Source organism: Taeniopygia guttata, chromosome 4 (genome assembly GCF_048771995.1).
Source record: "Taeniopygia guttata chromosome 4, bTaeGut7.mat, whole genome shotgun sequence".
Lineage (NCBI taxonomy): Eukaryota > Metazoa > Chordata > Aves > Passeriformes > Estrildidae > Taeniopygia > Taeniopygia guttata.
Window position 1 is genome coordinate 69,392,379 of NC_133028.1, and position 13,031 is coordinate 69,405,409.

At 45.5% G+C, this 13,031-nt stretch overlaps 1 protein-coding gene across 1 annotated transcript; it reads left to right on the forward strand.

Annotated features, from left to right (window-relative positions):
* The first annotated feature begins 570 nt into the window (after positions 1-570).
* On the forward strand, positions 571-7,644 carry DCK (deoxycytidine kinase). Its single transcript, XM_002194341.6, has 7 exons — positions 571-768; positions 1,578-1,696; positions 2,232-2,425; positions 3,068-3,215; positions 4,043-4,158; positions 4,623-4,722; positions 6,375-7,644. The coding sequence occupies exons 1-7, from the start codon at positions 699-701 to the stop codon at positions 6,399-6,401; spliced, it is 774 nt and encodes a 257-aa protein (XP_002194377.5). The 5' UTR covers positions 571-698; the 3' UTR covers positions 6,402-7,644.
* Positions 7,645-13,031: the final 5,387 nt, after the last annotated feature.

Sequence of the window (13,031 nt, forward strand, 5' to 3'; positions counted from 1 at the left end):
TGGGGCCACAACTACCTTGCTGCTGGTGGCTCAGGATTTTCCCCCGTTTAACTTGGTTCTCCTTGGGTTCGGTGTCTGTTTCGGAGGTTTTAGGGTTTCACAGAATCCCACATTGGTTTGCTTTGGAAGAGACCTTAACGCCCATCCCATTCCACCCCTGCCAAGGGCAGGGACAGCTCCAAGCCCTGTCCAGCCTGGGTTGGACACTTGCAGGGATGCAGGGACAGCCACAGCTTCTCTGGGCACCCTGTGCCAAGGTCTGCCACCCTCCCACGGAACAATTCCTTGCTGAAGGAAAGAATTCCACCCTAAAGCCAAGAACTCCTTCCCAAAGTTAAGAATTATTTTCAGTAACAGCCCTCTAAATTCGAGTGCCGCCGATCTCCCTTCAAGGCAGCTCTGGTGCCAGTGCCAGGCCACTCCCGGAGGGGTTTTTAAGGCCCTCGGTGGCCGGGGGGTCCCTTTGTCCCTTTGTCCCCCGTTTCCCGTTCCCTTTGTCCCGCGGGGGAGCGCCGACAAACCGGAGCGGCTGGCGGCGCCATCGATGCGCTCCGTGCTCCGCTGCTCTCCCCTGCGGTCGGTGACGTCATCGGCCTCCCCGGCGGGGCTGTCGCGCGCCAAATTCGAAGGCGGCGCGCGCGCGGCGAGGCCGGGGCTCGCGCCCCCTCAGGGCGGAGCTCGCGCCCCCTCAGGCCGCCATGGCCACCCCGCCCAAGCGCTGCCGGACCGACCGCCGCCTCAGGAAGGTCGCCGTGGAGGGCAACATCGGTGAGTCGGTGCCTCTCTCCTGCGCGGGGAAAAAGGGATGGGCCAAGGGAGAGTTGGCGGCTTCCGCGGCGCTCGGTGCTTTCGGCCGTGTCTGGGGGAGCGGACTCTTCACTGCCTGCCTGCCTCCTGTCTTTTTTGATTTCTTTCCTCCCTTCTGCTTCTGCCTTACCGCTTCCCTTCAATCCCTCTTTCCCCTCTTTGCCCTTTCCCTCTATTTCCCCCACTTTTTCTCTTCTTTTATCCTCCTTTTCCCCCTTTGCCTCCTTCCACTACGGCAGAGCGGGGCCACAAGATTTTCTTGGCCCTTTCCTTCCATAAAAGGCTTTTAATCAGGTCAGCAGGGACAAGCAAAAGCCAATTCATAATGTCGGAGACTTTACCCTGACACCGCAAAAAAAAAAAAAGGAGATTTGAGAGGGAAAAAAAAAAAAAAAAAAGCTTTCTATTACAGTTTTTAACTGATTTACCTGTTTGGTGTGGGAGTCCAGGATAAGCTTTTCTGCACGTCTTTCCCGTTTGTGGTTGAAAGCACGCAGGGTCACGGAACTTCCCGGGTTAGGAGGGATCCATAAGGATCTCTGAATCCCACTCCTGGCCCTGCACAGGACACCTCAAAATATCACCAGGTGCCTATTGTCAAGCCTGTTTAAATTCAGATGAACAAAAACCCTGTTGCTCCATTAACTGATCTGGCTTATGGTGGGTGTGGGAGGGTGGTTTATGGGGGTGGAAGGCAGTGTTGAACATTAGAAATTACGCTGCTGTGGGTGGTTTGTCACTGACGTTGTACCTGGATGCTTTTCCTACAGCTGCAGGGAAATCCACATTTGTGAATATTCTGAAACAAGCCGGTGAGGAGTGGGAAGTGGTTCCCGAGCCTGTAGCTAGATGGTGCAATGTCCAGCAAAGCTCTGGAGACGACTGTGAGGTAAAAGAGGGGGAAAAAAAGCCGAATGTACCTCTGATTTCAGCATACTAGTATATCCATCTGACTGAGTATTTTGCAGACTCTGTGATAGCAATGCTTTTGCTGATTGCTTTCCCAATGTCTTGAGTTCCTCTTTTCCAGTCTGTTTGGTCTATTGTGGAATAAATATTCAACATCACATGTCATTTCTGAAAGTGGTAAAGAGTTACTTGTAGCCCCTGTGAACTAACCAGGTGAGTGCAGAGGCTTGTTTCTGTGCCATGAAAAGTGTGCGTAGGAAATCGAGAGCTGCTGCTCACTTGGTGTTAGTGGTTGGGTTTTTTCCCCCAGCTGCCTGTAAAAGCGTTGGCAATCCAGCTGCTGCTTCCCGTGCAGGTGGCTTTTGAGGGACTGGAGAGCTTTGTTAGACCTGCCAGAAAGCACGATGCCGTTTGGTTAACTCAGTGTAAAACTGAGTGGGCACGCCTTGCTCCTGGCTTCTCCTCAGCTGCGTTTTTCCAGGATCAGCAGTCTGTTCCTTTTCCCGCGGGCCCAGGAGCTGAGCACGTCGCAGAGGAGCGGCGGGAACGTTCTGCGGATGATGTATGAGAAGCCGGAGCGCTGGGCCTTCACCTTCCAGACGTACGCCTGCCTCAGCAGGATCCGGGCTCAGCTCGGCGCCCTGGAGCGCAAGCGTGGGGACGTGCAGAATCCCGTGGTGTTCTTCGAGCGCTCCGTCTACAGCGACAGGTAGGGGCCCTCGAGGGGCAGGGGAAACTTCTCCCAAGTCAAATCACAGGATGTGTGGGCTTGGAAGGGAGCTCTGCGCTCCAAGCCCCCAGCCAAGGCAGGGTCACCTCAAGCAGGTGGTAGAGGAGTGTGTCCAGGTGGTTGAAATGCTTCCAGAGGGAGACTCCGTGACCGCCCTAAGCAGCTGTGCCGGTGCTTGGCCACCCTCTTGGAAAGAAGTTCTTCCTCATGTTGAGGCAGCACTTCTTGTGCTTTAGTTTATGGCCAGCAGGAAAATGTCCAAATAAATGCCCCATCCTGTGTTTCTAGATTCAGAAGGTGAGACCTGGTCACTGAATTCCACCCCTTTATCCTTAGGTGTTCCCCCTCTTGTAATACATTACATGAATTAGTGTGTTTTAATTTATTGTAAATAAATGACTGTTCTGTGGGTTATTCCTGTTCACCTGAGTTGCAAATGTTGGTGGTCTTCATGTACACAGCTCCAGGGGCGGAGTACCAGCTGTTTATTCCACTCCAGGAGATGGTCAGAGATGCTGCAGTGTTACCACTCAGCTTCTTCTCTAGTCACTGTGTTTGAGGCAATCTGAGGGATTCCTGTGTCCGAGAGAAGTTTTGTTTCCGTCGCTTCAATATCCACAGGTACATCTTTGCTGCTAATTTATACGAGTCTGACTGCATGAACGAGACCGAGTGGACAATTTACCAGGACTGGCACGACTGGATGAATAAACAGTTTGGCTCGAGGCTGGCTCTGGATGGGATCATTTATCTCCGAGCCACTCCTGAGGTGAGGGCTACGAATGTGACAGCACCAAACACAAGTCTGTCTTCTGGGCCTGTCAGAGCTCAGCTCAGGCTGCGCTGTTCCCCTGAAGGCTGCAGTACTTGAGCTGTAACTATGTCTGGAAGTACAAAACAAAAAATTGCTCTTTCAGATGTAGACGTGTGTAGACAGTGAAAGAGAGCTGTGGTGGTAATGATTTTCTCATTTTACAAACAATACATGAGAACAGTAAACTAGAAAATACCACTGGCATAAAGCAAGCGACTGCAGGAAAGTACAGAATGCCTCTAGGAATAGCTGTTACATGGGGAATATAGCTGTACAGGGAATGGATACAACAGTTTCCAGTAATGTTAGAGCTGATGTGGGGGTGGTCTGTGAAGCCCCCACACCTTATGACCATGCTTTTATCTTGGGCCATCTAATGTTTGTTTAAAAGGAGACAACAGAATAATACCTCCTTTGAGTGTGAAATTTGCATGAACAAGAGAAAAACATGAAGTTCAAAGAGCTCTGATGAACTTACAGATCACTTTGATATTTTCTTGCTTCCAGCTTCCATTCAGTTTTGTTATGGTTGTAAAAAACTGTGGAATGTAACACACTGGAGTAACTCTGAGGGCTTTTTGTTTTTGTATTTAGGAAAAGAACGTATATTTAAATTGCAAAGTACAACACTCAAACAATTTTGGCTTGTTGAGGCTTTAGGTGTGCTCAGGATGGGAACAAATGATTTTAAACATTTGGTTATTTTAAATTTGGATATTTCCGTGCTCTTGGCATGCAATACAGCAATTTACTTATTTTTATTTACTATATTTTGCCTTTAGAAATGTTTGAATAGGATTTACTTGCGTGGAAGAGATGAGGAACAAGAAATCCCCATTGAATATCTGGAGAAGCTTCACTACAAACATGAAAGTTGGCTCCAGCACAGGACACTGCGGTAGGGTTTGTTGAGTGGTTTCTTTGAGCATGGATAAATCTTTGTAAGGATGTTCTGTGTGGCTTTTTCTACCAGTGAAACCTCAGCTTTTCTTATAATACGTAAATCTGAGCTGCAGGCATGTTTCTATCAGTGTTTCCTTAGTAGTATTGTCTTTCCAGCATGTTCATTGTTGCTGGAATGACAGGTTCTCTTCACGCAGAGCTCTGAGCAGCAAAGGCTTCAGCTGAACTGGCTTTAACACAAAATGTGCTGTTACTCCGTTAGGTGCTGGGGGAGCAGAATGTCTGGGAATCACTGCTGTGTCCCAGGAGCCATGCTGTAAAATTCAGAATTCCTGGCTGTAATTTATAGAGGCAGTTCTTCATGTGGGATTCTTAACAATAAAAATGCTGACAGGGATTTGACTGCTCTCTCCGTTATTTCCATCTACTAATATTTGCTTTGTTCCTCTCCCAATACAGAACAAATTTTGACTATCTTCAGGAAATTCCGATTTTAACGCTTGATGTTAACGAAGACTTCAAAGGCAAAAAGGACAGATATGATCACATGATCGACAAGGTAAAATTTCATAAGCAGTACAAACGGACGATTCACGTTGCTCTGGAAATACACTTTACACTCTAATCATCCTTCTAAAATATGTAAGTCACAGGGTTCCGTTCAGGTAATGAACAGTTTTACATGCTATGGCAATGCTTATTTTAAAGCTAAGCCAAACCTTTATCATTTAACTGCTCAGGTGTTCGGTACTTAAATCCCAGTGGGAGTCACGTGAGGACAACTTGACTTTGATCTGAGTAGCTGCAATGACTTACAGACCTCAGCATGGTTTGCACATGTTTTTCCATTCTTCAGAAATCAAGTGTTCCTTCACAAGAAAAGCAGCTTAGTCCTTTGATCTCCATTGATCCACCTAGGAGTGGAAGTGTTCACCTGATTAAAACCAGTCTTGCTGGCTGAGCTAGTTAATCGATGGAATGACCGGAGATGGCAGCTGTGGAGGGAGCATGCTTCCCATCTGCACAAGATGAGATAAGGCCAAGCTCAGCAATTTAGCATGGATTTTGCAGGAGTTTTCTCTGGGGTAGCTATCAGGTTATCTGGCAGCAGCCTATTCCCAGTGTTGGCCCTATTTTTTGGCATTTCCTAAATGGAGCCAGGGAAGAGGTACACTTGATGAGGCTGGGTCCATTGTGCTGTGTGAGGACCCAGAGCCTGTGTCCTTTCTTCTTCCTTCTGCTGTGATGCTCATCCTGAAACTGGGCCTGGTGTGTAAATCCTGACAGGATTTTCCATGCAGGAGTACTGGTGCTACTCTCTGAAGTAGAGATTGGCTTTCTCATGGTGCCTTTCAAGTTAATCTTGGCACAGTTCGGTGTTCCCTTCTCTACAGGAAGGGATTTGACCTCTTTTTTTCCCCACCTCTTTGAGCCCTGGCCTGGGAAGGGAAGGGTCACAGTTGGAGAGTGTGATCCAAGATCTGTTTCCATTTCACATCAAGAATTTGGACAAAGTGTTTGCAGATGGGCTCTGTGTAGGAGAGCCTTTGCCAAAAGAATAGCATCATGTCCTCTAAAAATGGTTCCTTTTGGGAGTAGCCTGGCTTGAGTGGACAGAAGAAAATACTCCCAGTTCGGGCTGTGTCCCAGCCTAGTTCCAAGGATGTTCCTGAAACTTAAAGGCAGGCATTGTGAGCTTGGCACTGATTTCCAGTATTGGATTTTCTCCGAGCAGTGTGGTTTTGGTAGGTATTGTTTCATTATTTCTTTGCCAGCCTCAGGTTCCGAGGGACATCCCGGTTAGGTGCCCTGGGTTGTTCACCAGCATTAAATCCGACTGGTGTGCTGCAGGCAGTGGGCGTGACTCTATGGTTTCCAAATGACAGCTCTTTTGAGGTGGCCATTATCCTCCTCCTGTCTGGGTGACACCTGCTTGTAATGCAGTCCTTTGTGGCAGAGGGCTCTAGTTCAGGACCGCAGGAGAGGTGAGCATCATTCCATCGTGGCTCTCCCTGCATCTGCTAAATTACAGGTACCATGTCTGGAAATGTTCTTGATGGACAGGTAATGGCATGGCCGAGCCAGAGCTGCTTTTTCCCTGTTTTTTTAGGTTGTAGCAAAGCATAAAGCGGAGGAGAGGTAAATATACTTGCTGCCTACTTCTGTTGATAAACACTTAGTGTGATTGACAATATTTGTTTCTCTTTGCAGGTCAAGGAATTTTTGAGCACGTTGTAATCCTCTTTGAAGTGCAGAGTCAAACCATTCCAAACTTCTGTGTGGTCCAAGTGCAGCTTCTTCCTTCTTTTATAGGAGGCCTCTGGAGAGGCACGACTCAGTCCTGGTGATTCAGTTGTGAGGAACAAATAAACTTAGTGAATAGGGGAATTATTAAATAAATCGGTACGTCTGTTCAGTATGATGGGAAGTGACATGCACAGATTCTGAAGAGACAAGGATTCTGAGTATTGCCAGATGATTTGCCAGTTTTTGATCAGACCAATGAGTTCTAGAGTATTTTGTAGGTGTTTTTAATTTATTTTGTGCCCAACTGCTATTTAATTTTGAACAAGGTAGCTGGTTTTTAGATATCTTTATTGGTTTTTTGGCTGCATGGATTTGTAATGGATGTTTTCTTGCTCCCAGGAAGTAAAAGGTAAAAACCATTTTTGCTGCTGAGGGCATTTTATTATAACCTGGAATATTATGGTTCAAAGTACACAAAAATGTTTTCTGATGCTTTTCATAGAAGAAGTTCTTCGTAGAATACACTGAATTAAGCCAAATGTGACTGAGATTCTGCATATAGCAAGTGATTTTTTAATATATTTTTCTGTTATGCACTGCAAACCAGGATATTCTAGACTTTGTTACCTTGCATGTTTGGGGTTTTTTTTACCAATTTTTTTAGCTTTTCTAAGAACAGGGCTGTGTTTGTTGCTGGTCACTCCTCTTCTCCTGGAGAGGAGTATGTTTGCTTGCTAGGCCCTGCACTGGGCCGAAGGGCATTTTGCAAACGGCCTCCCATCTATAAATGACGTATTGCTAAACCATACCATAATCGCATTAGGGATGGGAGAGGTGGCTTCCTGCTTTTGTTCCAGCTGCTCAGTGTGTTCATTGAGTCTTGTGGGTGCTTATCCCAGATCCTGCACTGTTGAAAGTAGGTTTTTCAGTCTCACCTGCTTGGAGTAAGAAGTGGAGACCTCTGTGGAGTAGCTGCTGCCTGAGCCTCTTGTTCCAGGTGCAGAAAACAAACTTCAGGCTACCCATCTCAAGTGCTGGGTTTTATGAGCTGCTTTGTTCTGCTTTAAACACTTCTGAGTGTTTTTTTGAAGGCACGATTTTATTGTAAAGCTTTTTATTGTATACTGTGGTGCTTCTGATACCTGCCTGTTGGAAATGAGATTTCTTCCTTTATGGCTGGAGTTGTGCTGGCATTCCCTAACCATTGGCTGAAAAATAAAAGTGGTTGGAAAGACTTCTTAGTGCTTAATAGTGTTGGCTTCTTGTCTCATAAAAGAAGTAATATTGTGGATTTTTCATATGTAATACTGGTACTGTGAGTGTATTTGGTGTAAAAACATTCTCTAAGATTTCTGAGAAACTGACTTCACTTTTTTTTTGTTCATGTGTGGGAAATTAACTCATGGGACAGAGACACAGGATTACATCAAGTGCATTGTGTGTGTGATAATTCTCAGAACAAGAGCGTTGTATAATATTTATGTTGTACAGAAAGTAGCAGTAGCTTGGCCGAAAATCTTGTGCAGGACTTGAAGGTTGCACAGTAAGGAAAGATTTTAAGATCTTTGCTCCAGAAAGGAAGTGAGGTGGAATGGATGAAGATTCAGTTCAGATTTACTTGAAACACATAGTACAAGCTTTTAAAGCATTCTTGGCAAGAGTCTGAACAGTAACAACTTATTTTGACTAACAGTGCAATTATTTCTACAGTTTCAGCTGTCAAAATTGTGGATTTAATTACAGGAATTGGAATGACAGTGCTCGTTGCAAGGAAGTAAACATGTCTGAGTTCTAATAAAGACTTCTTTTGAAACCCATCACAGAGAGCACTCAGAAATTCTGTGGCAGGTTATCTGCAGCCTGTTCCAGAAAGCTTTACAAAATCTCTGCCTGCCAAGTTTGGGTTGGAAGGAGCAAAGTCATGACCAATTATAAGAATGTTTTTAATTGCTGCGGTGAAAAAAACAATGCCAAACCCCAAACACACACCCCACTGGCCCCCAAGCTCCTGGGGGATCTGAAAGTTGCTGGCCTGGAGCACACGAGGCTGCAGTTATTTGTATGTAGGACAGACACAGCACAGACAGCAGCAGAGATGGCCTGAGACTGGTCTGCCTGTGCCTCGGCTTAGACCTCAGCTCCAACAGTACCTCAGCCTTCTGAACCTGTCAGTATTTCCTTTGCTTACATCTATTCCCAGGCTTCAACAAACCAGGATTGTTGTGTTGGCTTTTGCCTTTTAGAGATGCGAAAAATTTCTGAACTGGTGTCTGCTGTTTGGTGAGAATTGTTTTTCAGCCTTTGGATGTTGTGTCCCTTTCTTTTCCCTTGGGTAAGAGATACTCTGATGGAATTGCCTAGGAATGCTTGCTTGTTTTAATCAAGAGTTATCATGATCAGGAAACAAAATTGGGATGCTGTTTTGTTTTCCAGTTAGAAAGCAGATTGAAGTACTGATTAGTAGGGTTTTAATTGCGATGCAGGTGCCCGTGTGAGCAATGATCTTGATATTGTCTCATTTTAGTCTCAGTCCTTGTGGCTGTTTTCTGTATAAGTTCTCTTAAGTTCTCTTCCAAGTTTATTTAAGTTCATCTTCTCATCTCTAAATGTTTCTTAAAATAGCTACCAGTTTTGTAGGTAGAACCTAATTTTCTATAATTTGGTGTCAGTTACTAGTACTGTTTTCTGTTTGTTTAAGCAGACTTTGTAATAACAGAATTGTACATAAATATGGTAAGTATTGAATTAATTCTGTTCTTTTTCTAGTAATTAGGTATTCAAGAATCTCTTTGTGAAATAAAAATTACCCAGGAGAAACTCGCTGTGAACTGTTATGCGTAGACCAGAGAAGTCTATTTGTATGCAGCAGTAATGAGGTATATCTTAGGAAAACACAGTCTGCAAGTGCCCTTGCCAAGAGGTTTCAGCATAACCAAGTGTATAGGCCACCAGGTGGTTTTTTCCAGCTCCTGTTTAGACTCTCTGCGTGACTGTGAGTAAATAAATCACTCTTAGCTTCACTCTTTTTGTCTTTAAAATATTGATATCTCCCCGTACCTTCAGGAGTGTGGGAGGAGGCATTAGTTAAAATTGATGTGCTGTTTTGTAGGTCTGAAGTATGCTGTTAAATAATGGAAAAGGAAGGAAGCCCTGGTTTTAGGTTTTGCTCTGCAATGCTCTGATGCCATTGGCCCAGATTCATGGCCCATGGAAGTTATTTATTTTTTTTAAAAGATATTAAAAGCCATCGGTGCAATGTTAGCTGTGTTAGTTCACCTAGAAAAAATGAAAGCTGTAACCATTTGTGAGGAAAGGAAATTTCGGAGAAGTTCGATCTTGAAATACAAACTGATGGCAAAACTGTGCTGCAATCCCTGTAGCCTGTTGATAAAGGGGAGAAATGCATGCAGGAATCTACCACTGGAGGTCATTGTGTCTCAGTCCCCGGGCTGGCTGCAAGAGGAGCATTAGGGCTTTACCAGTGAATGGCTGTGGGAAAGGTAAAGGAGGAAGAGGTCTGTTCCTCGCTCAGCCAGAGGATAAATACTGCACAGAATGAGATAAATCTTGCTCTCTGGGAGGAGGGAGTGGAATCCAGCAAACCCCGCTGGATTAGGTGAATGACTAGAAAAGGCTGAGCTGATGGCAGGGGTTTGGTCACCAGAAGGCCTTCTGTGCAGCCAGCAGCTGTTTCTGTGCAGGGAGTGAACATTAGCACATGGATAACACTAATCCCTCTGGGTCTGAGCCATGGCAGCCTTCAGGGCTGAGCTCTCACCCACACACAGCCCCGAGCAGGGCTGATGCTGCTGCCAAGTAAAACACCTAGCAGCTCTACTAAATGAGGCTATGCACAGTGCTTACTGAGCCAAAGCAGCCTGAACTGGGCATGCATCTCCAGAATGCCAATTGAAATCCAGCAGTGACGAGGAGTGTGGATTCCACACTGGGAGTAAGCAGTGCAGGAATTTATTTTACCTTAGGTAGGTATAATGGAATGCTCAGAGCCCAAACTGGAGTCTTGCATGCAGGTGACTTTTCTTTGGTCTGTGTTTCGGTTTATGGGTATAGAGAATCTGAGAGTAGTGTGAATAAGGCTATGGTGCATGCTAAATGAGATTACAGGCTGTTGCTGATTTCTTGGATTTGTGCTGACTGCTCTTCCCAATGCCCTGGCAGGCTGGACATGCCATATATGATCTCCAGGAAGTCAAGGTTGTCCAGCTTGCACCATGGATGTTTGCTGGCTCGTAGTACTGCCTGGCTTGGAAAAAAGCTGTTGGTTTCTGGGAGTTATTTACAAAAATGTTGTCACTGCAGCTCTTTCAGAGGACATCCTGTGCTTTCTCCTATCCTGTATTTTGTGATTTTTATCTCCAATTTCCTTCTAAGTTGTTGTGACTTGTATTTTAATAACTGCTAGAAACATGATCTGATACAAGTTGTAACAGACAAATTAAAGACACATCCTTCTTGAGCATGTGGCTTCTGCCCTGCTCCACTCGGCTGTCTTTGGTTTTCTAGTCCTCTTCTTTGAGTAGTTCTGCTGAATTAACCCATGTGCTTGTCAAGGCTTTTCCTACCTCCTTGTGATTTCAGCACCAGCTGTGGATGTATGCTGACTGTGTGCTCTTTTCTCATCATTGCCTTCAGATTTGCCTCTGCTGCTTTGATGAAGCTATAGCTGTTGTTCCGTGCTGAGCCTCAACCACACCTTTGGTGTTGTCCTCGCTCATGGCCTTTACCCCAAGCCCTCGGCACAGAACAGTGGCCTCAGGTCATTGACTGGCTTGTTGGTCAGTCACCTGTGTCCTGTCTGTGCTGCACCTCGTGAGGAGAACACCCGCAGTCACAAATGGCTTGGCTTTTTAGGTATCATTCCTGATCTGCAGTGCTGCTGCTTTCCCGAGGCTTTCCTGCAATGGTCCAGCATAGTCGTGTAGGTATTCCAGGTGTGCTTGTCCTTGCCAAAGTTTCTTTGCTGTCTCTGCTGTGTTGTCTAGAGAGTGGGCTCATGTCAACTGACTGAAGAGCTTTTTCCTGGGGGGGGTTTGGTGCAGCTCGTGCTGTTTTAACCAGTCTGGTTTCTGCCTGGGAGACTTGTGACACAGGAATATAGCTCTGTTTTGTGGAACTGAGCAGTCTGAGCAATTGAAGAGTGAAGGGAGATTCCCTGAGGCTGGGAGCTGTCGGGCTCTCCATTGGCAGCATTCCTTGTGCTGTTGTGCATGAACTTACACTCAGGTTTTTATGGTTAATGAGTGCCCCTGCTATTCTTAGACCTTTAGCTGTGGAGAACAGATTAATCTCACAGTTTCAGCTCTTTCCTGCTGAGGTTTACCCTTCCCCTTTGACAAAACCACGGCTTGTGCACAGGACTAGCCTTTTCCTGGGAGGACAGGGCGACACTGGTTATTCCACTGCTGGTGGCTTCCCAGCCTGTTCAGCATTTTAGGATAGGTGGGACTGAGCTCTGGGAATGCTATGGCATGGTACACTCTCAAAAGGAATTCTTACTGTGGTTGCCAAATGTCACGGCTGTAGTGCATGCTTTAACTCCTGTGATACACGTTTGCTGTTACTTAGGCATGTAAATAATGGCCTTTCTTGAGATCTCTTAGTGACTTAGACTTAGCCTATGCCTGCAGTGGGACTGATGGAATTCGTCCATGCCGGAGATGAGTCACTAGCTCTTCCTGTCTGAAAATTTCCTTTTCTCCCAAGGTTGCTCACCCATGATACACTCAAAGTGATAATGCTTCTGCATTTTATGTTTTATTGACGGTCTGCACTTGCCAGTTGCCCTCAGATGAGGACACCTTCAGCATCTGGTTGCACTGTTGGCTTTAAAAACTGCTGTTAGCATTGCTTCTGGGATCGCCGGTACAATGCAGCTGGAATCATATTGGCAGGAGGTCAGAAAGCATTGCTGGAAACGTAGCAATTGTGTTTGCTTGTTGTGCAGCACAGGCTGAAGATCTCTGGATCTTTCAAAGCCCTTCTGTGGAACCCTCCTTTTAGCCACTTTTGTCATGAATTTTCTGTCTCCGCATTTGTTGGGCTGCCTTTGGGTTTTTTTTTTTTTTTTTCTCTCTTCTACTCTGCTTGTCTCTAGTGCTGGAATATAACCCAGTTCTCCTTCCTGGTCTGTCATGCCAAACTGAGCTGTTGCATTTCATTTCCCTACACCGGCACATGTGTTGGATGGGGATACCTGCACTGTGCTGTCATTTCACCTCAGCTCTGAGCCTGGATATTTAGGCTAAAGTACTGGCTGTTCCCATTCTGATCTTTGTCTTGGGTAACTGTAATTGCTTCAGGTCCTGGAAGACATTTCTGTAGGGGATTAGATCTGTCCTACGACATTTCCTGCTGGCTGGAATAGGATGTCCCTTAAATGATCTTTACTTTCACTAGGAAACACTTAAGGTCTTAAAATTCAATGTAGACACTAGAATTCTTGGCCTCTTAATGTAAGTACTGATTTCCACTTCTGCTCCTTGGTTTCAGGATGTTTTGTTTGGGGACTTTGTTTTTTTTGGCAGGGCAACACCCAAAACCTTTCATGCTGTCTCTGATCTGGTTAAAAAATTACATTATGTAGTTTGTTTTAAGTTTTTG

Coding starts and splice junctions, on each gene's coding strand:
- DCK (XM_002194341.6), top strand. CDS start 699: ATGGCCACCCCGCCCAAGCGCTGCCGGACCGACCGCCGCCTCAGGAAG. Junction 1,697..2,231: donor GCTCTGGAGACGACTGTGAG/GTAAAAGAGGGG, acceptor CCGCGGGCCCAG/GAGCTGAGCACGTCGCAGAG. Junction 3,216..4,042: donor ATCTCCGAGCCACTCCTGAG/GTGAGGGCTACG, acceptor TTTTGCCTTTAG/AAATGTTTGAATAGGATTTA.